Below are 25,421 nucleotides of genomic sequence, written 5' to 3'. Positions count from 1 at the left end.
ATCAGGAAACAATCAGTATCAGTATAAATCATAAGGATTATCAGCAACAGAGTTACAGTCATACAGTCATAAGTGGAAGGAGATGCGGTGGCTCAGGGGCTAAAAGACAGCTGAGCTTGTCAATCGAAAGGTCGGCAATTTGGCGGTTCAAATCCCTAGTGCTGCCGTGTAACAGGGTGAGCTCCCATTACTAGTCCCAGCTTCTGCCAACCTAGCAGTTTCAAAAGCACATAAAAATGCAAGTAGAAAAAATAGGGACCACCTTTGGTGGGAAGGTAACAGCGTTCCGTGCGCCTTTGGCATTGAGTTATGCCGGCCACAAGACCACGGAGATGTCTTCGGACAGCGCTGGCTCTTCGGCTTTGAAACAGAGATGAGCACTGCCCCCTAGAGTCGTCAACGACTAGCACGTAAGTGCAAGGGGAACCTTTACCTTGACATTGACATTGTTGAGGGAAATATTTGTTTAGCAGAGTGATGGCGTTCGGAAAAAACTGTTCTTGTGTCTAGTTGTTCTGGTGTGCAGTGCTCTATAGCGTCGTTTTGAGGGTTGGAGTTGAAACAGTTTATGTCCAAGATGTGAGGGATCTGTAAATATTTTCACGGCCCTCTTCTTGATTCGTGCAGTATACAGGTCCTCAATGGAAGGCAAGTTAATAGCAATTATTTTTTCTGCAGTTCTAATTATCCTCTGAAGTCGGTGTCTATCTTGTTGGGTTGCAGAACCAAACCAGTCAGTTATAGAAGTGCAAATGACAGACTCAATAATGCCTCTGTAGAACTGGATCAGCAGCTCCTTGGGCAGTTTGAGCTTTCTGAGTTGGCGCAGAAAGAACATTCTTTGCTGTCCTTTTTTGATGATGTTTTTGATGTTAGTTGTCCATTTTAGATCTTGCGATATGGTAGAACCTAGAAATTTGAAGGTTTCTACTGTTGATACTGTGTTGTCTAGTATTGTGAGAGGTGGAAGTATGGAAGGGTTTTTCCTAAAGTCTACCACCATTTCTACGGTTTTGAGTGGGTTCAGTTCCAGATTGTTTCGGTCGCATCACGAGGCTAGTCGTTTGACCTCCTGTCCATATGCGGATTCATCATTGTCTCGAATGAGACCGATCACTGTTGTGTCATCTGCGAACTTCAGTAGTTTAACAGATGGATCATTATATACATATCTATACATACATACATACATACATACACACATACATACATACATACATACATACATAAATAAGCTTTTCACCTTTTTTCATCATCTAGTATTTCAATCTGTAGCCAAGTGAAAATATTTGCAGATCCCTCGCATCCTGGACATAAACTGTTTCAACTCCTACCCTCAAAACGACGCTATAGAGCACTGCACACCAGAACAACTAGACACAAGAACAGTTTTTTCCCGAAGGCCATCACTCTGCTAAACAAATAATTCCATCAACACTGTCAGACTATTTACTGAATCTACACTACTATTAATCGTTCCATAGTTCCCATCGCCAATCTCTTTCCACTTATGACTGTATGACTATAACTTGTTGCTGGCAATCCTTATGATTTATATTGATATATTGATCATCAATTGTGTTTTAAATGTTGTACCTTGATGAACGTATCTTTTCTTTTATGTACACTGAGAGCATATGCACCAAGACAAATTCCTTGTGTGTCCAATCACACTTGGCCAATAAAAAATTCTATTCTATTCTATTCTATTCTATTCTATTCTATTCTATTCTATTATACAATTTGTTCCATACTATGTAATATTCCGACTCTTATTTTTCTTTTAACTCCTTTGTTAGTTTATCCATCTCAGCACATTCCAAGATTTTCTTTATCACCTCCTCCTCCGTTGGTATATTCTCGTTTTTCCACTTCTGTGCGTATGCTATTGTGGCAGTTGTTACTATATGTAGAATTAGGTTTCCTATATCTTTACTATATTTCGTGTGGAATATTCCCAACAGGAAGGTCTTTGGTCGGAGAAGATTGATTTTCATTGTGGTACTAAAATAACATGTTCTGTGTATTGAAATAGGACAGTATAAAGCTAAATAATGCCATGAATATTAATTACCACTGTAGTAATTTATTGGAGTGTATTGATAATATGACAGCTGACTTCTGGGCTGAAATTAGATGAACATTTTGCAAATCAACCTTCAAGGCTCAAATGCAATACTTCTTTAAATGCAAACTCTCCTCACTGACCACTTTCTGCTATAGTGCTATCTAGATTCCAAAAGTATCTTTATTCTCTGTTGATTCTCATCATCTGTCTCACAGAATCTTCCAATGTACTCCTTTTAACACTGTTTTACATTTCACTTTCTGCAGTATTTTCATCATCAAGTTTCAATGATTAAGAATCTTGTTCAATTTAGAAGCTGTTTTCTGGTATTGTAACCAGATGCATCTGGAAGCTCCTAATAGATAATTGCATAGATTTTTTTTTTTCTTCAGTTCAATAAATCCCTGTAGTCTTCTTGGTAGGCTTTTTCAGAAGTGGTTTATCACAGCCTCTATCTTATGGCTGCAAGAAACTGAACGGCCCAAAGTCACCCAGCTGGCTTTGTGCCTAAGGCAGGACTAGAATTCACAATTTCCTGGCATCTATCCTGATGCCTTAACCACTACACCATACTGGGTCTCTATCTGCGATTATAGATAACTGCAATTGGGAGAAATGTCAGAAGCTTACAAAATATAAATATGGCTTAAGATTTTCCAATAAATGCCCAGAAAGACAATATTGCCAATATTATTCCCTTCACAAACACAAATGTACCCTTGCTGCATTTCCAGTTAACTCATCACAACTGCCTCTTAAGATACATGTTATTTTTTTTTCTATTGACCCTTCATAAAAGCACTTCAAAGCAGGATAGATTGCATTTTCTTCCATTTTTCCTCACAGCTGCAACCCTATGAATTAGATTGGACTCAGAATGAATGACTTAGATTTAAAGGCATCCAGTGAATACCCATGGCTGAAGATGGGCTAGAAGCTGAATCTACCCAATGCCAGTCCATTACCTTAACCACTCCACTGCTGGCCTTGAACATATGATATTCCCTGGAATCTTGGCTCTCAATACCTTACCATCTTCAGCAGCTCAAAGAGACACAGTTCCGACAAGTAGAGTAAAATGTTTCCGTGAAGCATTTTAGCAATGAAGGCTTCACAAACTTTAACTTTTAAGGATAACAGAAATCATTCTGCTCCCAAGGCAACCCAAAAGTTCCCAAGGTCTCCAAAATAATAAGTAATAGTAACTTCATTAGAGCATGAAGCTTAAAATTATCTTTTTGCCCTCATAATTCCCCAATTAGACAGAAAATATTAAAGGTCATGGGTTGCTTTTTTTTATTTGAACAATCTTAATATTTAAGGCTTGTTCAAATGAGTAGATCACTTCTATCATAATTGGCAATCAGAGGCTCAGTATCTGATTTTCTCTGTCTTTAATTTAATTTAATTCAAGTAGAAGAGCCTCTTTGGTCTAGTGATTAAAATCCAGGACTAGACAAATCTGAGTTCTAGTCCTGCCTTAGGCACAAAAACCAGCTGGATGACCTTGATAACCATTTTTTATCCGCCTGAGGAAGAAGGCAATGGCAAATCGCTTATGAAAATGTTGCCTAGATAACTACAGGGATTTGTTAATGTAATTCCCAAAAGTTATGTTTAACTTGAAGCACATCTTAAGTAGAAATGTGGAGTTGAATCACTTGAAATAGTTATACAGTAAGAAGCCAACCTAAAAGGTATGTGTTGGCAAAACATTGAAGTGAATTCAGTTTTCTGATTTTCTGTACTAAACACAAGACAAATACTTTGTCAGTAGAAAAATCCAATTAAAGCTGCTATGAATTATACCTGTAACTGCTTAGATTAGAAAATTATAAATAAAACATCAAGTACATCCTAATAAAACAATTTATCTTGATCACTAAATGCACGAAATGCATTTTACTAATCTAATAAAATCTTTTTATGCATGAACGGACATTTTACTTGTAGTTGACAAAAGCAAAACATTCAGTTTTGGAAACTTCATTCCCTTTAAAATGTAACTGACTATATTTGTTTCAGGATGGCTAATGAGAATGCATTAAGCCTATTATACTCATATTTTCCATTCCCTTTTGATTGGTTTTATTTATAAACTGACATCTTTTGTATTAATTTGCATAATATGTTTTACAAGGAAGTATGATTAAACAAAGCCAAAACCAAGCTAACAAACAGGACCATATTACAAACATCCTTTGTCTTGTTTCTTTAATGCTATTATCCCTTATATTTTTTAAAAAATATATCTTCCAGACTTAGCCATCCAAATGTCTCACTGCATCCAGAGACAATTAGAAAAATTGAATGCGGGGTTCTCCTATCTTAATGACAAACATTCTGTTGTAGTTTGCCTAGTTGCTTATTTACAATTCAGATCCTGGAAGTTCACTGTCCATATAAAACTTCATTCACATTAATTCATCAGGAAAGATGAATCACAATAATTGGGTATTATATTAAGTTTCTATTATCATTTCTGGTGCGCCTTCCAAAAGAGCCTAGGAAACCAGCGGTTCTATTATTACTTTGCAATGAAGCAAGTGGGATTCATATTGATGATCGATGTATCATCAACAAAATAATTTGTAAACTCTTACTTTTTTAAAAAGGTAGCTAAACCTATCGTCATCATAGGTCATAGAGCATTGAGAACGGTTATGAAAATATCTTAATGTGTCAATATAAATTACTCTCATATTAATTAAACTTTCTTATTTTTTCCCCTTTTTAAAAAAATTATAAATATAATACAGTGTGAGTTTTAAAACAATAAAGATAACTTATTAAAATTATTTTAAGGTGTCAATTGTTGAGGAGGCAGCTTACACATCTGGAATTGGGCTTCTACCAATTCCTATCTCCATTAATCTCAGCCTGTTATATTTCATTTACATTGAAGTTATAATTCCCATAATCTCCATCTACTATAATCAGTGGGAGAAATTGTAGGTTAACATATTTGGAAGACACCAGATTGCACTTCTCGATTGTTTTATCATAATGCAACATTGATCATACTTCCTGTCTTCTGCAAACAAATGAGTATGTAGCAGTCACTGAGCAATTGTGAGAGTTTTCTGTGGATTGAACAAAATAACCATATTAGAAACAAATTAAAAAAATAAAAATAAAGTGTCTCCTTTTCCTTCCTATAAAGCCTTGTTATACTAAGCCTTCATGTGATACGCTTGTTTGCAGGTTGACATGCATAACTGTTAACTTCCTCAAGGGCAGAAAAGTTCAATAAACAAACCAAAGAGAGTATTTTACTATATTTTTTTTATTTTACTAATAAAATGTACATCCACTTTTTTCCCTTCCTTGAAATGGCTTGCCCAATGCAGCTTGCAACATATAAAAACATAAAACCAATCATAAAACATATTTATAGTGCTTGAAAGAATGCAGCATTAAATTGGCATAAATACTTTTGAGTGTTATTTATAACTGTATGAATAAAACTTCATTTTAATAACAGGCTTCCAATATCATTTCAGATTATGACTCTAGTCTAGTGGCATTGCAGGTGGAGTTCCATTGCTCAATAGACGCAAAATTCAGCCTGTTAATATAGGAATGAACCAATGAGATCAAAAGAGAATGGAGCCTATGTTGATGCCTGCTAAGGCTTTATTTTTCCTTCACACCATCTTTCTGTCAGCATGTGACAGGGAGACTTAAAGCCATCTACTGAAGCTAGTTTGGATTCATGGTAATCTTTTTTTCTTGATACTGCATTTGAAGAAGCAAATGGTAGAAATCAAGAGCTCTTCAACTGAAGAACTGATCTTGAGCATTAGGGTCAGAGGTTACGCGCTCAGGGCTCCTGTAGTGGCCTCCGCATGATAATATGTCAGGAAGTAATTTGACACTTGAACAGCTCTTGTTGGTCTCTTGATCTGTGTCTAGCTTTGCTCTCTCCAGAATGGCTATGCTGTCAATAGAAGATAGCTAACCAATTTTTTACTGCTTGACATTCCCACTGCATACAGTATTTATGCTGAATGGAGCTTTTCTCTGGAAGAAATTTATTGCAACTGGGTCATTGGTCAATGGCAAAACAACAGCTCTCCTGAAGGAATCATGGCAGAAGTGACCTTTCGATGACTGGGGTTTATTTCAATAGAGTGGTTGTTGGTTGTGTACCTGCCTGGTAGGGAAAAAAAATTGCATGAAACAAAGAACCCTTTATTGGTTGGAACAATCTAGCTATGAAAAGCAAATATTAAGAGGTCAAGCCATTACCCTGAAAGATAGCTTAGTATGCAGGAAGCTGAGATGTCTGGACAAAATAAAATTAGGAGAAATTCAAATTGGAAATATGGAATGCAACAGAGGATGTTTAAAGTAATTTAATAGTCTTTTTGAAAAATCCATGGACAGTGAAAGTATTTGGGGGTCCAAATCACAAGTGAGATTATAGGACATGAAAAAGCAAAATTTATTTTATGGCACAGTGCTGTGGACCTTTATTCAGAAGTTAGTCCAGCTATGTTCAGTGTGATTTAATTCCTAATAAGCGAAGGTAAGATTGCAAGCTCATTTTCTAAATGTAATTAAAGGAAATTGTTTAGTTGTAGGAATGATAACCTCTTCTTCATAGCCAAGAAGACAACAATAAAAATAATTTGTCCAATAATTTGTAAACAAGTGTGCTGACTACCCTGAGCAGTATGTCAGAATAATGTATTCTTTGAATAGCTAAGGGTCACAAGTCCAGATTTTTCATTACACTATGTTAAATAAACAATATTGTGGTTAGAATTTTAAATTAAATCCAGGTGGAACTTACAGTACCCACCATATTCAATTAAAATATTTCTGTGTGATATAGTTCCAGAATTCTTAAATACAGTATTCTCACTTTCTTAATGAAGAAAAATGGAATAAATAGAAAAAGAAGTGATTTCATGGAATTTTTTATACTTCATTCATCTCATGTTACGGTGGGTTTGCATCCCGCTTGGAACGGTTCAGGTATGTGCAAAGGTTCCCCACAGAAAACAATCTAGTATTTATGGAGATCAGCTCTTCAGGAATGATACTATCAGGAGGATTTGCAGAAGGAGAGGCTGCTTCTCAAATGCTAAAAGTCTATGCATGGAAATAACATGTGAATAGGGCTATATGGATGGTGTTTGCTGTAAATTTAAATTTAAAAAAACCAAAGAAACCAAGGAATCTGTTCCCAGACAATTAACATTTAATTGGATTGAAATACTCACTGTTACCTTGATAGATTGTAGATATAGGTTGCAAGTAACAGAATGAAAGTCAATAGAAATAAGTGCATAGTTTGTCTTTTGGGAAACAAAATGAAAATGCACAGGCATAGATGTATCATGGAGAATATTTGGTTTGATGACAGTCCGTAAGAAGATAATCTTGGAGTGGTAGTTGATTGCAAAGTAAATATGAGCTTGAAGTGCGATGTGATTGCAAGGAAGACAAATGCACATCAACAAGATTTATCATTTACAGTTCAGAGACAGTAATTGCCCAGCTATATTCTGATTTTGTTAGACCTCAGCTTGAGTCTAGTTTTGGGCATCATATTGTAAGTAGGATTCAGCGAAATTAAGCAGATTCAGAAAAGGACAGTAAACATAATCAGAGAATTAGAATGCCCTATGAAGAAGTTGCTGAATATGTTAGCCCTTGAGAAAAAACTGTGGGGTGAATTTATTTATTTATTTATTTATTTATTTATTTATTAAACTTTTATACCGCCCTTCTCCCGAAGGACTCAGGGCGGTGTACAGCCAAGATAAAAACAATAAATATACACAGTTAAAAATCAATTTAAAATACCTATTCAATAGTGGCCGAATTAAAACCGTCGAATTGACCAACCTAAAATACCCCATATAAAATTACAGGAAATATAAAAAAATTAAAATTTTAAAATTTAGAAATTTAAAAAATCTAAAAAATCAGTCCAGTCCCACTTGGATGAATAAATAAGTTTTTAATTCCCGACGAAAGGTCCAAAGGTCAGATATTTGACGCAAACCGGGGGGAAGGTCGTTCCAGAGAGTAGGAGCTCCAACAGAGAAGGCCCTTCCCCTGGGGGCATTGCTTGGCGGACGGCACCCTGAGAAGACCCTCTCTGTGAGAGCGTACGGGTCGATGGGAGGCATAAGGTAACAGCAGGCGGTCCCGTAAGTACCCGGGCCCTAAGCCATGGAGCGCTTTAAAGGTGGTAACCAGAACCTTGAAGCACACCCGAAAGACCACAGGTAGCCAGTGCAGACTGCGCAGGAGTGGTGTTACCCGGGAGCAACGTGGTGCTCCCTCAATCACCCGCGCAGCTGCATTCTGGACTAGCTGAAGTCTCCGGGTGCACCTCAGGGGTAGCCCCATGTAGAGAGCATTGCAATAATCCAGGCGGGAAGTGACGAGAGCATGAGTGACCGTGCATAAGGCATCCCGGTCCAGAAAGGGGCGCAACTGGCGCACCAGGCGGACCTGGTAAAAAGCTCTCCTGGAGACGGCCGCCACATGGTCTTCAAACAACAGCCGTCCATCCAGGAGAACGCCCAAGTTGCGCACCCTTTCCGTCGGGGCCAGTGACTCACCCCCAACAGTCAGCTGCGGTTGCAGCTGACTGTACCGAGATGCCGGCATCCACAGCCACTCCGTCTTGGATGGATTGAGTCTGAGTCTGTTTCTCCCCATCCAGACCCGTACGGCCTCCAAACAACGGGACAGCACTTCGACAGCTTCGCTGGGGTGGCCTGGGGTGGAGAAGTACAGCTGAGTATCATCAGCGTACAGATGATAACTCACCCCAAAGCCACTGATGACCTCGCCCAACGGCTTCATATAGATGTTGAACAGGAGAGGCGAGAGGATCGACCCCTGCGGCACCCCACAGGTGAGGTGCCTCGCGGTCGATCTCTGCCCTCCTGTCAACACCGTCTGCGACCGGTCAGAGAGGTAGGAGGAGAACCACCGATAAACGGTGCCTCCCACTCCCAACCCCTCCAACCGGCGCAGCAAGATACCATGGTCGATGGTATCAAAAGCCGATGAGAGATCTAACAGGACCAAGGCAGAGGAGCAACCCCTGTCCCTGGCCCTCCAGAGGTCATCCACCAACGCGACCAAAGCTGTCTCCGTGCTGTGCCCGGGTCGGAAGCCGGACTGGAACGGGTCTAGATAGACAGCTTCCTCCAGGTACTGAGGAAACTGCCACGCCACCACACTCTCTACAACCTTCGCGATAAAGCGAAGGTTGGAGACTGGACGGTAATTACCCAAAATAGCTGGGTCCAGGGAAGGCTTCTTGAGGAGGGGTCTCACCACCGCCTCTTTCAAGGCGGCGGGGAAGATCCCCTCCATCAAAGAAGCATTTATAATCCCCTGGAGCCAGCCTCGTGTCACCTCCTGTGTGGCCAGCACCAGCCAGGAGGGGCACGGGTCCAGTAAACATGTAGTGGCATGCAGCCTTCCCAGCAGCCTGTCCACGTCCTCGGGAGTCACAGAATCGAACTCATCCCAAACGGTATCAACAAGACGCGCCTCAGTCATCTCATCCGGATCATCGCAATCTTGGTCCAAGCTATCCCGGAGCTGAGCGATTTTGTCGTACAGATAACCGTTAAACTCCTCGGCACGTCCCTGTAAGGGGTCATCCCGCTCCCCCTGGTGAAGGAGGGAACGGGTTACCCGAAACAGGGCGGCCGGGCGGTTATCTGCCGACACAATGAGGGCGGAAGCGTAGGAGCGCCTCGCCACCCTCAGTGCCACTAGGTAGGTCCTTGAAAAAGACCTAACTAGTGTCTGATCAGCGTCGGAACGGCTGGACCTCCAAACGCTCTCTAGGCGTCTTCTCCGGCGTTTCATCTTTCTCAGCTCCTCAGAGAACCAAGGAGCTAATTGAGATCTGCGCCAGGTCAGAGGCCGCAAAGGCACGACACGGTCCAAAGCCCCAGCCGCGGCCTGTTCCCAGGCCGCAACTAGTTCTTCAATGAGATATGATAGCACACTGAACAAGATGAGGACCTATTGTCTGTTATTTCAGAGTTAATTTAGAAGAAGACAGATTCTAACTGCATGTTAGTAAGAACACCCTAACAGTATAGAACAGTGATGGCTAACTTTTTCTGGACCGAATGCCTAAAACGCATGATGCATGCGTGGATATGCCTGCATGCACCTGAACTCCCAAACTGTGATGCACGTGCGGACTTTGCTCATGTACCCACTCCCAAAGCATGTGCGCACCCTCACACATGTGCATGCCCCATGTGCACCCCCATGCACACGCAGCCCGCACATGCATGCCCAGCAGAGATCTGAAGACCAGCTAGCCAGTGGGACGTGCACACGCATGCACAGCAGAGCTGAACTGGGGGGATGGCCATCAGACAGGGCATTTCGTGCCACCTTTGGTACACGTGCCAGAGGTTTGCCATCATGGGTATAGAACCTGTTAGATATTAGGCTCTATAAATGGATATGTTCAAGCAATGGCTATACAGCCAATTATATATGAGATGCTTTACATGATTTTCATTCAAATTTTATCTGTAAAAGAACCTTATTTCTGAATGTTACTGCATATAGTACAAATCTGTTTCACTTTGGAAAACAATTATTTCCTTCAGTGGAGTACTGTAGTGCCTGGAAAAAGAAGGTCAACAAATCTAATAAAAGTAATTAATTACTTTTAATTATTACTATTAAAAGTAATAATCTTTTAATTTTTTACCTGAATAAATATTAAGGTGGAATACTTCTTTTCTACATCAGAACTAGTTCAATTTTATTTTTTCAAATATTTTATAAGCCTTTCTATTAGATAACCAAAAATATTACCTGCAGATATCATTTATAGTATATTTTAGATACTTCTGCTTTCGTTAACATGCCGTGTTAATTTTTGCCTAATGGTCTGGGTTCACTTACTCAGACTGGCTGGGTTGGGAATTTATACAAAGACAAAAATGTGATTATTACTGTTTAATGTATCCACATCATAACCTGTAAGTATATCTGTATTTTGGGACATTCATAAATCAAGCATAGATTTAACAGATGACTCCGCAATTTTTATCAGCTCAAGGATCACGTTGAACTTTGGCCAGCAAGTTGAGTAGCTAGAGTTACTTTATTTAATCCTATCTTCCAGCATTAATGTATCTTATTCGGTCCCAAAGGTGCTTTTCAAAGGCACTGACATTGTTTTTCTTCAGATGTTTCGCTTCTCATCCAAGAAGCTTCTTCAGTTTCAGCTTCTTGGATGAGAAGCAAAACGTCATAAAAAAACAAAAACAAAGTCCAGTTGCCTTTTGAAAAAGCACCTTTGGGACAACCATGACCTAGATGACTGATATTCTCTATAGACATGTACCTTATTCATATAGATTGCAGTTAAATTAGGTACAGAGCTGCCAATCATTTTTCAAATAATTAATTATTAAATAAAAGCTCTTACTCTCCTTTGCAGGTTAGAAATCTTTGTTATATGGTAACAAAACAAGAAAATGAAGCACTCCATTTGCAAACTCCAGGAACAAATTTTCCATCTCCAGATGAAACTTATTGAGAAAGATCTTTATGCAGGTAATTTTTCCTATTGAGACCTAGAAAATCTGTATTATAAATTCTGTTATGGCATTTTATTTTTTTTATTTACAGAGTTTTTAAAGAGATTAGAAAAAGTATTTTTAGAAAACTGAAAGAAGTGGGGTTATCTGACATTTGAAAGTTTTGATGTATTCATTTTGCTTTGGGCAATGTATGTAATTAGAGCAGTGGCTTATGTTTTCAAACAGTGGAAAACTTTACCATGATACTTAATTCCTACCTAAAAAGATTCTAAAAATATTTGGACGAGGAATATATATAATCTAGAAACTAAAACTATAAAGAAAATTAAATTGTTGCAAAAATATATTAAATCAGTACCACTTGTATCTCTTTTAGCAGAACTTCTTAGAATTGGAGAATATCCGTGAAGGCCCTCTTCATTACCCACTTACATTTCAAAATCTATATCTGCTTATAATAAAAATTAATAGAGGTTTATCACATGTATAGGTAGATACAGATACTTCTTTTCTACATCAGAACTAGTTCAATTTTATTTTTTCAAATATTTTATAAGCCTTTCTATTAGATAACCAAAAATATTACCTGCAGATATCATTTATAGTATATTTTAGATACTTCTGCTTTCGTTAACATGCCGTGTTAATTTTTGCCTAATGGTCTGGGTTCACTTACTCAGACTGGCTGGGTTGGGAATTTATACAAAGACAAAAATGTGATTATTACTGTTTAATGTATCCACATCATAACCTGTAAGTATATCTGTATTTTGGGACATTCATAAATCAAGCATAGATTTAACAGATGACTCCGCAATTTTTATCAGCTCAAGGATCACGTTGAACTTTGGCCAGCAAGTTGAGTAGCTAGAGTTACTTTATTTAATCCTATCTTCCAGCATTAATGTATCTTATTCGGTCCCAAAGGTGCTTTTCCAAAAGGCAACTGGACATTGTTTTTCCTTCAAGATGTTTCACTTCTCATCCAATAAACTTCTTCAGTTGGATGAGAAGCAAAACATCTTCAAGGAAAAACAAAGTCCAGTTGCCTTTTGAAAAAGCACCTTTGGGACAACCATGACCTAGATGACTGATATTCTCTATAGACATGTACCTTATTCATATAGATTGCAGTTAAATTAGGTACAGAGCTGCCAATCATTTTTCAAATAATTAATTATTAAATAAAAGCTCTTACTCTCCTTTGCAGGTTAGAAATCTTTGTTATATGGTAACAAAACGAGAGAAAATGAAGCACTCCATTTGCAAACTCCAGGAACAAATTTTCCATCTCCAGATGAAACTTATTGAGAAAGATCTTTATGCAGGTAATTTTTCCTATTGAGACCTAGAAAATCTGTATTATAAATTCTGTTATGGCATTTTATTTTTTTTATTTACAGAGTTTTTAAAGAGATTAGAAAAAGTATTTTTAGAAAACTGAAAGAAGTGGGGTTATCTGACATTTGAAAGTTTTGATGTATTCATTTTGCTTTGGGCAATGTATGTAATTAGAGCAGTGGCTTATGTTTTCAAACAGTGGAAAACTTTACCATGATACTTAATTCCTACCTAAAAAGATTCTAAAAATATTTGGACGAGGAATATATATAATCTAGAAACTAAAACTATAAAGAAAATTAAATTGTTGCAAAAATATATTAAATCAGTACCACTTGTATCTCTTTTAGCAGAACTTCTTAGAATTGGAGAATATCCGTGAAGGCCCTCTCTTCATTACCCACTTACATTTCAAAATCTATATCTGCTTATAATAAAAAATTAATAGAGGTTTATCACATGTATAGGTAGATACAGATACTTCTTTTTCACAATAATCCGGTTTCTTCAGAATATACTGTTAAGACAGGACAACTCATTTAATTTCATGATTTGGACAAGAACCTGATAATGTGGTTGTACTGACCTTGTATAAGCAAACCATATAATATCTCTAAAAAGAACATTAAGCAGAAACTCTTAACAAATTTACTGATAGTTAATTTTTGTTTTCTCAACTTAGTCTGGGCTGAAGTCTTTGGCAGAGGTTTGATGTACTAACGTACCATCTCTTTGGATTCTTAGTGCTAATCTTGCCCCTAAGGCTGTAGATACTAAAATTTTAGAGGTGATATCTGGTTCATTGGCAGAGTTTAGTAACTATTCTGTTGCCTTTTTGGCATCTACTATTTTGGGAAAGATCAAAGGTTAAATTATAGCAGATACTTCTTTTTTGGTCCTTTGTGTTTTTAGCTTTATCTTTAAATAAAGTTGTACTTATACATAAGGAATGCCTTCCAATACATAATAGTCTAAATGGACAAAAGTCAAGTTTTTAAATGAACATGAAATCAGAACACGTTCTAGAAAAAAACAACACAATACACAGTTGCTAATCTGCAACTTGTACATTTTATGTTGTTTTCAAGAAGAATACATAACCCAAAACTTAAGCTGTGTAACATCCAGAATAAGCATCTGACTGTTTGGCAGAATATTTATCCAATTATATTTGTGGGTTTGAAATCATCTCAGAAGCCATTACATGGTTCGGGGTTCTTTAGGACTGTCTGGATTACATTCAATACTGAAATTTGATCTTAAAAATTTGAGCACTGAAAAATATCTGGGTTTCAATCAATTGATTGAAACAAATTAGAAATGTGCATAGTATTTTGTTACAATGAGATCTTCAGATCCACTATCTTCAAGATTGTAACATCAGGGGAAAATGATATTTTGATGATAAATATATAGTCTTACAGGAAAAGCAATTGTTATTCTTGTGGTATTTTTTGTAACGTATGCTTCTGTGGAATACAGTTAATTTTGAATTATGGGCTGAGAATGAGACAATGGGGCCAAAACATTATGAAATGCGAAAGTACAACTATAGCACTGTGACATTTCTGTTTATATCCCAAATGTACCCATGATAAGAACATCTGACACCTCTTAAAACTGTTAAATTAGACTGGTACAGCTAGAAAGACAATGTTGTCAGAGTGATTACAGCTGTGAATGGGTTATTCTATTCTTATCTTGTAAGCGCTGGGGATTACACATGGAAATGTCACAGCCTTACTGCTTGCGTTTCACAGCCTTACTGTTTACAGTGTTGTCAGGAACTAGATATATAGGTAGACTTTTCTGCCAAAAAAGAATCATAAACTTATGCCTTTAATAAAACTTGCCAGAAAGTGTTTACTTTTCGTATTAAAAAAGGATGCTCATAACAGTAAGTTTTGTAAATATTTCTTCACTTAGATGATAGACAGACCTTGCTTAATGTCCATTCATTCAGTGACTGTTTGAAATTACGATGGTGCTGAACAAGAATGACCTCACAGTCTATCCACAGTCACATAATTATGATTTGTGCAGTTGGCAGTTGTAATATTGTGGTCCCGCCATCGTGTGATCTCCATTTGCGACCTTTACTTCCAGCTTTCAACAAGCAAAGTCAATGGAGAAGATGGCAGGAGATTGCAAATGGCGATAATTTGTGGAATGCTGTGTCTGTGCAGGATTCACCTAAAAATGTCAACCAGAATTATGGTTGTAAGTTGGCACAGTCACATGAAGTTTCACCTTACAATTGTGTGAGGGGCACAGTTTCTGGTCTCAATTACCATTGGTAACCAAGAACTACCTGTAACCCAGAATTTGTTAAACTTCAGAGCTATTGTGAATTTTATTAGTTGTTGTATGCTGTCTTGTATCTATTTAATCCTGTTTATAACAATGTCTGATAGAAAGACTCATTTCTGCTCTTTATACATGTGTGTGAAGTAGCATTGGAGTACTTTTGAAGGAAAACAGTTGTTTGCATGGTTGTTGCTGTTTTCCTTTTACAAGGCAGCACTGCAGGGTTGGCACTGAGGGGAATGAAAATATCATGTTCGTGCATGGATTGTCACCAGTATACTCAATTTAATGATTTTTCCAATGCACACTCTTGATAAATATAAAAAATGCAAGATAAATCTATAGTACAAACTTACAATTTAATCTCTTAAACAGAAAGTGCAATCTGTTCAAAAGTCAGTACGATACTATCTGTTTAAGAATTCAGCGGATGAACTTCAGTCCTATCCTTTTCTTAATGAAGACTTGACTTCAGTGCAGCTTGGCTTTCAAAAAGAGATGATAATTGTTTAAAAGATAAGCATTGGTGGTGAGCCATGACAGCTAAGGGAGAATAGAAAAAGCATTTTGTTGAATATTAGTTGAGGCTTAAAACAAGCCATAATTGAACAGGATTCCTGACTGGTTGCAATAAATTGCTGACCTGTTCATCCTTTTCTGATCCAGCATTCCCTCTCCTACCTTCAAATCATGCTTGATTTCTGGCAATATTTGGAAAAGTCTATTTCCTTGGCTGGATTTTTTGGATGTGGCTTATCAGTATCTGAGAGGGCTGGGAAGAAATGACTGACCAAAGGTGCTTAGATGGCGGGGAGGGGGGCAAGAATTCAATGTCTTCAGGCAGGCCATAATGATCATAACTGCAATGTGAAAACCAGTCATAAGTCATTTTTTTCAGTACTCTCATAACTTTGAATGTCCATTGAACTAATGGTCATAAATCAGGACCACCTGCACTTGGGACTGTCCCTGAAGACCATTAGAAAGCTACTAAAAAATGCCATATCAATCTAAAACTACTTTTATTAGAACATCTATAGCAGGGGTCTCCAACCTTGGCCATTTTAAGCTTGGAGTCCTCCAGGCTTAAAGTGGCCAAGGTTGGAGACCTCTGATCTATAGAACATTTTGCCAGTCTGTGTGTGCTCCCCCCCCCACCGCACTTTATCTTCATAAAATTTAGGGAGGTACCTGTCGGAGACATTTACTCAAATTCTGAATGTTATCTGAGCAGTTATTCCTTTTGGCCCTGAAAGTCATTCCATGTGCCCCTCTGCAGGTCCATAATAGTACAATGTGGGCAATGAAGGTGGGTCTGTGTTATTCACACACTGCCCTGCTGCTCCACAGGCTGCACTGCTTCCCACTTGACTTCTAGGTGTGGTTATGACATGCAAGGCCTGGCTGTCTGAGAAATTACTTAGATTCAGGTATCTGTGGACATCCCTAACTGGGGGGGGGGGAGGTGTGTCAACTCTGGCCTCATCAATTGATTTATATTGATATATTGATCATCAATTGTGTTGTAAATGTTGTACCTTGATGAACGTATCTTTTCTTTTATGTACACTGAGAGCATATGCACCAAGACAAATTCCTTGTGTGTCCAATCACACTTGGCCAATAAAATTCTATTCTATTCTATTCTATCAATTAAAGAATGTCATCTTGCAGGGTTCAGAAAGCATGCCTTCTCTGTTGCCCTCTGGAGTGGTTTCTCCCAGGGATTCATGTAGCACACACCCTTACGTTGTTCAGGAAACTATTGAAGAACTGGTTACATAGGTCTTGAGGAGAGGGGGATTATGGAACTTTTTTTTTTTGCTTGCTTGCTTTTATTTGTTTTTATTACTTTACTCTTCTGTTCTATGACAGTCCAATGATCTATGAATTAAATAAAGTTATGAAAACTGACAGACAACTAAAATACCCTTATAATTGGGCAAAAGAAAAGGAGTGCATTTGGCACTAAAAGCTGGTGGCTGCTACCTCAGTGACCCCTCCACACTTAAAAGGGTTGGACTGAAACTCTCCAACTGGTAGAGCCTTATGGCCCCTCTGCTGCCAGCCTTATGGCCCCTCTACACCCTTTCCCTGTTGTACATTGGTAAAATGCAACCAAGAAATGCTAGGAAAACTGTAGCTTGATTGGCCCAACTCAACTTGCCTGCATCTACAAAGGCATGCCTTGCTGACCACACTTAGGACATATCATTGCACCTATAGAAGGCGAGTTTAACCTCACCTTTGCCTTATCAAGGATGTCTCTGTGTTCATAATTGGCCAGCTTACTTCACTTTGACCCACCCATCTGAGGGGAAAATGTGGGTAAACAGAAGAGAATGGAGGACTGGAGCAGAAGAAATAGAAGCGTCATACGGCCAGCTTTAGTAGCACCAACTGCTACTGCTTTAAGCTTATTGAAATATCCAGCTGCCAGGAAAAGAGTGACAACAAGCAAGAGCAACCCTGTTTGAAAGACTGCTTGAAATTCAATTTAATGCTCAGTATCCCTCTTGCTTAGAGCTCACTTAGAGTTGGGTCTGGAGCTTGGTAGCCACTCCACTCGGGGTGAAATGCTCCCGGATTGGACCGGATCCCGCGATCCGGTAGCAATGGCGGCTGCTGGTTCGGAGGACCGGTAGCAAAAATCACTGGCCCCACCCCCCCTGCCTCTGCGAGCCGCACCATCTGCAGAGGTTTTTGGTTTTTTTTTAATTTTAAAAGCCGGTTTTGCTTCAGCCGAAACAGGCCTTTAAAAGTTAAAAAAAAGCCTTTGAGAATCCCGCCCCTCAGCTGAGATCGGCAGAGACTTTAAACTTTAAAAAAAAAAATTAAAGTCTCCTCTGGCGATCTCACCTGAGTTCCTCATCAGCAGAACCTTACTTGTACTCTTACTTGTAGAAAACATGTTTTCTACAATAAGAGTAGAGATTCTAAGGCACTTACCTGATTACTGATGAACGCATGGCTCTCTTTCCAGCCCGAAAGCAGTTTCAGTTTCAGCCAGACAGAATCAATCGCTCAGCTAATCTATTTCCTCGGTGATCAACTGGCTGGCTTTGCTGGCTGAGGAATTCTGGGATTTGAAATCCACAATAAAATAAAATAAAATAATAAAATAAAATAAAATATTTGTGCAGCTTTCTGAGATTTGGTGTGTTTCTGTAGTGTTTCACTCTAACTACACAAACACACAAAATCTCAGAAAGCTGTATGTGGCATATTGTGTGTGTGTGTGTGTTAGTTGTGTGTGTATAAAGTGTGAAAGTTGGTTTTTGAGCTTTTTGTGGCTGTGTGAAGTGTGACATACAGCTGCTTTTACATTGTGTGTGAGTCAGTTGTGTTGTGTTGTCTTGTGTTGTGTGTGTGTAAAGTGTGAAAGTTGGTTTTTGAGCTTTTTGTGGCTATGTGAAGTGTGAAGTGCAGCTGCTTTTACATTGTGTGTGAGTCAGTTGTGCTGTGTTGTGTTGTGTATCTGTAGTGTGTGAAAGTTGGTTTTTGAGCTTTTTGTGTCTGTGTGAAGTGCAGCTGCTTTTACATTGTATGTGAGTCAGTTGTATTAGTATTTATTAAATACTTGTTGTGTTGTGTTGTGTGTGTGTAAAGTGTGAAAGTTGGTTTTTGGTACCTCTTATTGTTTTTTTTATACTTTGTTTATTATTTTTATTATTTATTGTTATTGGCCACGCCCACCAAGCCATCTGACCACCAAGTCACACCCACCAATTAAGCCAGGCCCACAGAACCAGTAGGGAAAATTTTTAGATTTCACCCCTGACTCCACTTCACAGCTGGTACAAACAAGGCAAGATTATACCAACCCCCATAATAGGCAAGTAACACTAATAGGAGGCAAGGATTGAACATTACATTGGAGAACTTAAAGGGCCAGAAAATGTTAAGAGCCCAAGGATTAATTACTTGGATATTAATCCTATTCAAATTATCTAGAATAAACTGTACTTGCAATGGAGAGTGGAGAAAAGAAAGCTACAAGCTTGTATTGGGGACATCTTGAAACATAATAAAGATCTTTAAAGTATCCACTCCGTCTACAGCCATAATGAAAAGAACCCATTCACAGTAATTACCCTTGGCATTAATTGGACCTCTGGGAACAAAGGATAATTTAACTGCATATAGCTTTCTGCATCTCAAAGATATGGGCATTTCATAACAACCTTTTCTTCTACTTTGTCTGCTCTGGATAACTGAGCATCCAGTCAGAAAGCCCTTATCAAGTCTGTGACATGGTAAACCATAAATGAGTGCTTATAAAGCCATAATGTGGCTAAGCCAGAAACAAACAAAAAAGATCATGTCTTAAAGTATCTCATTAAGTCATATGTGGAATGTTTTAGTTGGTATGTTGGATAATCATAGCTATTGGTATCCTGTTAACTATGTTTTAGCATGCATGTACAACCTCTGACTCTTCCACCTATACTGATTTAATTCTATGTTTGCGTGTTTCACAGAATTCACACAATAAAGTATGTAAAAGTCTTAGTTAAATACAGTAGTGTATTTACAAATAAATACAAATAAAAGTCTTAGTTATATACAGTAGTGGCCAAAATTGTGGAAACCTTTTGGGAAAAGTGTATTTTTGAGGTTTAATGGCTAATAACACCACTTTTTTTGGGAGTAGTACCATAAAATTATATATCAATGGAAAGATAATTTAATCAAGAATGTAATGCAACAAAATTTGTTTAATTATCTGTGTTCTTGAAAAGTCATAGCCAAATAACCAGAAAAGGGAAGCACAACTTGCTTAGGTTGATATTAGGTAGCTTTCCTTTATCTAATTGTAGCCAATGAGCATGAGTATTTAGACAGCCAATCAGGTGTCATCTTATTTTGGCAATGAGCCAATCAGATCACAGTAGGATTCAGTTATTGATGTCATATATTAAAGCTGAGAGGAGGACATTTGTCACTGTGTTATGTGATCGCTATCAAGTTGGTTGTGGTTTTTTGGTGTTCGTTCATTTAGTGAGCTTGTAAAATGTAATAAAATTAAAATAATGGTGCAAAGAGTTGACCGGTCGCCCAGAAAGCGATGTAAAATAGTATTATTAAGTGAACAAGCCTACAGTTATAAAGAAATTAGAAGAAAAATTGGTGAAAACCTAAGTAAAGGTGGCATTTCTAAGTTTTTGAAGAGATATAAGTACTCAGTCACTACAAAACCCACTAATAAAGGCAAGAAAAAGTGCACAACAGCAAGTGATGATTGAAGAATTAAGGGACTGTGTCTACGTGACAGAAGAAAATCATCTGGGTGTATAGAAGGTGAAATGGTGCAATGTAATATGAAGTTGAGTGTAAGGACTGTTCGACGCAGACTGCAGGAATTTGGACTAAAATCTTGAATTCCACAAAAAAAGCCACTTTTATCTCTCAAACAAAGGTTGAAAAGCATTACATTCTTGATTAAATTATCTTTCCATTGATATATAATTTTATGGTACTACAAAAAAAAGTGGTATTATTAGCCATCAAACCTCAAAAATACAGTTTTCCCAAAAGGTTTCCACAATTTTGGCCACTACTGTAAGATGCAGTAGTGCTCCTGGGCATTCAGAGATACTATATTATGTATAAGTCTCATTTAGATTAAAAATGCATTACTGTGAGTATGCATGAGGAAAAAAATTCTCCACCAACTGACATAGTAGTTATTTCTAAACAGTCAGGAAGAATGTTGCAGCCACAGGCGTGATTCACATAGCAGCTTCCATACTGGGTTCACAATTAGCCAGGTTCTTCAGTGTTTGGAGGGCCCAGCCAATGGTTCATATTTGCCAAGAGAGGCTGAGCTGACTGGGCTTGAGTTTCATTTTCTGTCTGAGCTGAAGTTGAGACATGATTGCTACCTCAGGAATAGACATCCACAAAAGAAAGGTCTGGGAGAAGCACACTTTCTACTGGAAATGTTGTTTTTGTTGTTGTTGTTGTTCCTATTAAGTCAAGTGGTACTTTTGCCATTGTTTTCGTCCTGAGCCTTCTGCAGCAGCCTGGGAAGTCCCAAGGGGTCTCCCCTTCCAGTAGTAATCAATTACAACTCTAATAACTTTTTCAAAACCACCTATGTGTTTCCACCTTCTGTGACTTTGAACCATAAACTTGGCATTTAAGATTTAACCCTCCTGCTGATCTCACCTTCTATAGAATAGAAGCATTTTAAAACTGTTTTTGTAAATTGTAGAATTCAAATCAGATTCAGTGGGTTTTTTTTGCTCTATCACAGAGGAGAATTTCATTCAAACTTGTCTTCATGCTTTATTATATGTTAAATAAGACGATGCCAATTGTTTTTAGACTTATTTTCGGTTCAGAATATCATTGGGCAAATAACTCTTGCCAATTTAATTTTTTCATATGATTCTCTATTCACAGTAGTCACAGGACTATCTAATAAATGTTGCTCTTTTGAAATGCAGCACAGAAGTTCTTTTTGTCCAAAACAGATTGTTTTCTTGGACGTGTTTAAAACGATCTTGTTGTACTGTCACTTGTGGTTTCTTTGAATATTTGGCTTGTGAAACATAGAGTTATGGAAATCTAAATAGTATAACTTTATAGTCACAAAATATAATTTATTTCCCAAAGCAGGGAATTTTTATATGTGGGAACAACTATGAATTAGATGCTTTCCAGATAATCTCAGAGTTCAGGGCAGTTCACTTAAGAACAAGCATGTTCTAGGATATTTTGAACCAAAGTTACTTAGAGCTGTAAGGATTTTTAGGATTTGAACTGAACCCAGAAATAATAGGAGCCCATCAGTGGTGGGTTTCAAATTTTTTTACTACCGGTCCTGTGGGCATGGCTTGGTGGACATGGCATGGCTTGGTGGGTGTGGCTTGGTGGGTGTGGCTTGGTGGGCGTGGCAGGGGAAGGATACTGTAAAATCTCCATTCCCACCCCAATTCCGGGGAAGGTTACTGCAAAATCCCCATTTCCTCCAGATCAGCTTGGAATTGGGAGGTAGAAAATAGATGGGGGTGGGGCCAGTCAGACTTTTTATTACTGGTTCTCCAAACTACTCAAAATTTTCGCTACTGGTTCTCCAGAACTGGTCAGAACCTGCTGAAACCCACCTCTGCAGCCGATGCAGTTGGGGGGAAAAATGGAGTCTTGGGATTCCATCCTATTTGGCCCTTCTGCTTCAACATCCTATTTACCAGAAGTAGAGGAAAATTTTCCAAGAAAAGGAAAAGAAAGTTCCTCCCTTGAAAAAGATATGGCCAGATTGGAAGACATTTGGGCATATATTTTATCTGTCTGTTTTTCATCAGTTTTGAAAAATGGGAATTTTTTTTAAGCCTGTTCTCGGACAGCTTTAGAAATTGGAATAAATCCTGAAACATACTCTTCCTAGTGTTACTCTCACACCTAATATATTTATTGAATTGGAACATTCCAGTATTTTTTTTTCTTGTTGGAAACGTTTGTTTCCTATTCTATTCTATTCTATTCTATTCTATTCTATTCTATTCTATTCTATTCTATTCTATTCTACTCTACTCTACTCTACTCTACTCTACTCTACTCTACTCTACTCTACTCTACTCTACTCTACTCTACTCTACTCTACTCTACTCTACTCTACTCTTCTATTCCTATTCTATTCTAAATATATGCCCTATTCTATTCTATTCTATTTGTAAAGGTATCTAAAAAATACCCACTTTTTCATGGAATATTGCTTGATGCACCAATCCATGAGTTGTGGAAAAAAATTGCTTCATGAGCCTTGTTGGTTGCTGAGTCTGTCACCATCTGCTTTCCTTCAAAAACATCAGACGCACCGCGTGACATGCCACATGGAACCAGCACTGATCTTCATGCATATGGCTCTTCAGTGGTCTGCACATAAGGTTGGGACTAGCAGGATGATTAAACGTTGTTTTCCTCTGAGAGTGATTGGAAAATATATTGTTTTGTTTCTCAGTTTCTGAGTGGTGTATTTCACTCATCATCTTTGTTACAGGCTGGGAGATATGTCATCTGTAAACCAGAAAGTAGCCCTTTCCATCATGGATCCCTCCAGATGTTTGGGTTTATAATACTCATCCATCAATCCCAGGCTGCCCTAGAGAGAAAGATGGGAAATATGGCTGGTTTCAGCACACTCTGCTCCGTATTTCTTGTTTTGTTACTTTTATATTACCAACAAATTCAGAACCAAAGTAGATAAGAAAACACAGATCCATTATTGAATGTTCTGCTTCTAAGGGCTGGCAAATAAGCATAGGAGGGTGGGGAAGAAGGAGCAACCCAGATCATTAACCCTTTTCCCATGCCCTTTTCCTAATGAAAATTGCTTCTCTCCAGAGCTACTCTTTTCCCAGCTCTGTTTCCAGAGAGACTTTGGGTGTAATCAGCCTGCATGTATACATTTCTATAATAGGACAAATAACAGATTTAAGGGGTGATTATGCTCAGGAAATGGATCAGGGAGTAGACACATTTTCCCCTCCTCCGTGCCACTGAATCAGCCTCCATGTCCCTTGCCAATGTTATAGGCATTATTAGATTGTCCTCTTTGTCCAGTTTAGCTCTCAGCTACCTTACTTGAAAGAAATACACTACGACAGCCAAGTCTTGCCCTCGTCAAAGCCTAGATCAAAAATTACAGGCTTCATATCAACCATTTTGACGGCCAGCAGTTTTTGGTAAAACATCTTTTCCAATGGAATTCAGTAGACTGAAATAGATTGAAAGAGTTGGCATCTCCATTTTTTATAATGTTTACTGTTAATGTGATTTTTATATTTTTTAATATATATCTGGTTTTTTTTATCTGTTTGTTGTGTACTGCGCAGAGTTCCCTTTACGAGATGGGAGGCTATATAAATTTGTTTAATAATTATTAAGTAAATAAGAAACATTTTATACCATATTTTACTTGCTGTACTTCACTGTTCCTTATTCCCCTGTTTATTTTGGGGAACAGAGAAGGGCAAGCTTTGCTTTTTATTATAGTTGTAGAATCATTTCCCTCTCAGCAATTATTTACAATGTGAATTATAGCCCTATGAGTGGCATTGTGAAGAAATGCAAGCCTGATTGACATTGATGGGCTTTGAAGATTACCTGAGCATCTTTATTTTCAATATTCTTAAGTTTCATTTTAGTCCTCAACTTATCACTACAGTTGAGATCAGGATTTGCATTGTTAAGCCAGGTGGTTGTTAAATGAGTAGCGCTCAATTTTATGATTATTTTTTTTTGCCACAGCTGTTAAGCAAATCATTGTGGCTGTTAAGCGAATCATGAAGTCTTTAAACAAATCCAGCTTTCCCTATTGATTTTGCTTGCCGGGACAGCTAGCTGGGACAGTCATAATTTTTTTTTTTTTTTTGCATTTATATCCCGCCCTTCTCCGAAGACTCAGGGCGTACACTATGTCAAGCAATAGTCTTCATCCATTTGTATATTATATGCAAAGTCAACTTATTGCCCACAACAATCTGGGTCCTCATTTTACCTACCTTATAAAGGATGGAAGGCTGAGTCAACCTTGGGCCTGGTGGGACTTGAACCTGCAGTAATTGCAAGCAGCTGCTGTTAATAGCAGACTGCATTAGTCTGTTGAGCCACCAGATGCCCATAAATGGCAATCCTGTGACCCCAGGATGCTGCAACCATTGTAAATAACATGCTGGATGCCAAGCAACCAAAGTTTGATTACATGACTCTGCTGGGGATGCTGCATTTGTTGTTAGTCTGATGACTGGTTATAAGTCACATTTTTCAGTGTTATTGTAACTTTGAATGGTCACTGAACGAATGGTTGTAAGTCAAAGACTCCCTCTAGTTACATGGTTTGGCTTGTTCAGATTAACCCAAATTGTCTTACTCTGTTTGTCTCCAGCACAGAGGGAAGACATGTCCCTCCTTTATCATTGATCTAGTGCAAGTTTATTAATTGCTACATGCATCCTAGTTAATGTAGGTAGAACATATTTGGCACATTAATGGACAAGCTGAACTTGGTGGACGATTGTGTGGTTGATGAATAATCTTATAGGCAGGCGATGTCTCCTAAAGCTGGAAAGGTTGCCCGTCTGAAAGCTGCTTTTCCCCTATCTATCTTCTGTGAACTGAAAAACAACCCTCTAGTT

At 38.2% G+C, this 25,421-nt stretch overlaps 1 protein-coding gene across 5 annotated transcripts in view; it reads left to right on the top strand.

The window, feature by feature from the left end:
- The window catches only part of JADE2 (jade family PHD finger 2), a 231,913-nt gene that overhangs the window by 188,368 nt on the left and 18,124 nt on the right, over window positions 1-25,421 (top strand). For all 5 annotated transcript variants that reach the window (XM_058173992.1, XM_058173991.1, XM_058173994.1 and 2 more), the window contains one exon: window positions 12,842-12,959. In XM_058173992.1, coding sequence (XP_058029975.1) covers window positions 12,842-12,959 — 118 coding nt within the window. The remainder of the gene's footprint in view (window positions 1-12,841; window positions 12,960-25,421) is intronic.

The sequence above is a fragment of the Ahaetulla prasina genome, chromosome 2 (genome assembly GCF_028640845.1).
Source record: "Ahaetulla prasina isolate Xishuangbanna chromosome 2, ASM2864084v1, whole genome shotgun sequence".
NCBI classification, from domain to species: domain Eukaryota; kingdom Metazoa; phylum Chordata; class Lepidosauria; order Squamata; family Colubridae; genus Ahaetulla; species Ahaetulla prasina.
This window is presented reverse-complemented; position numbering and strand designations above follow the sequence as displayed.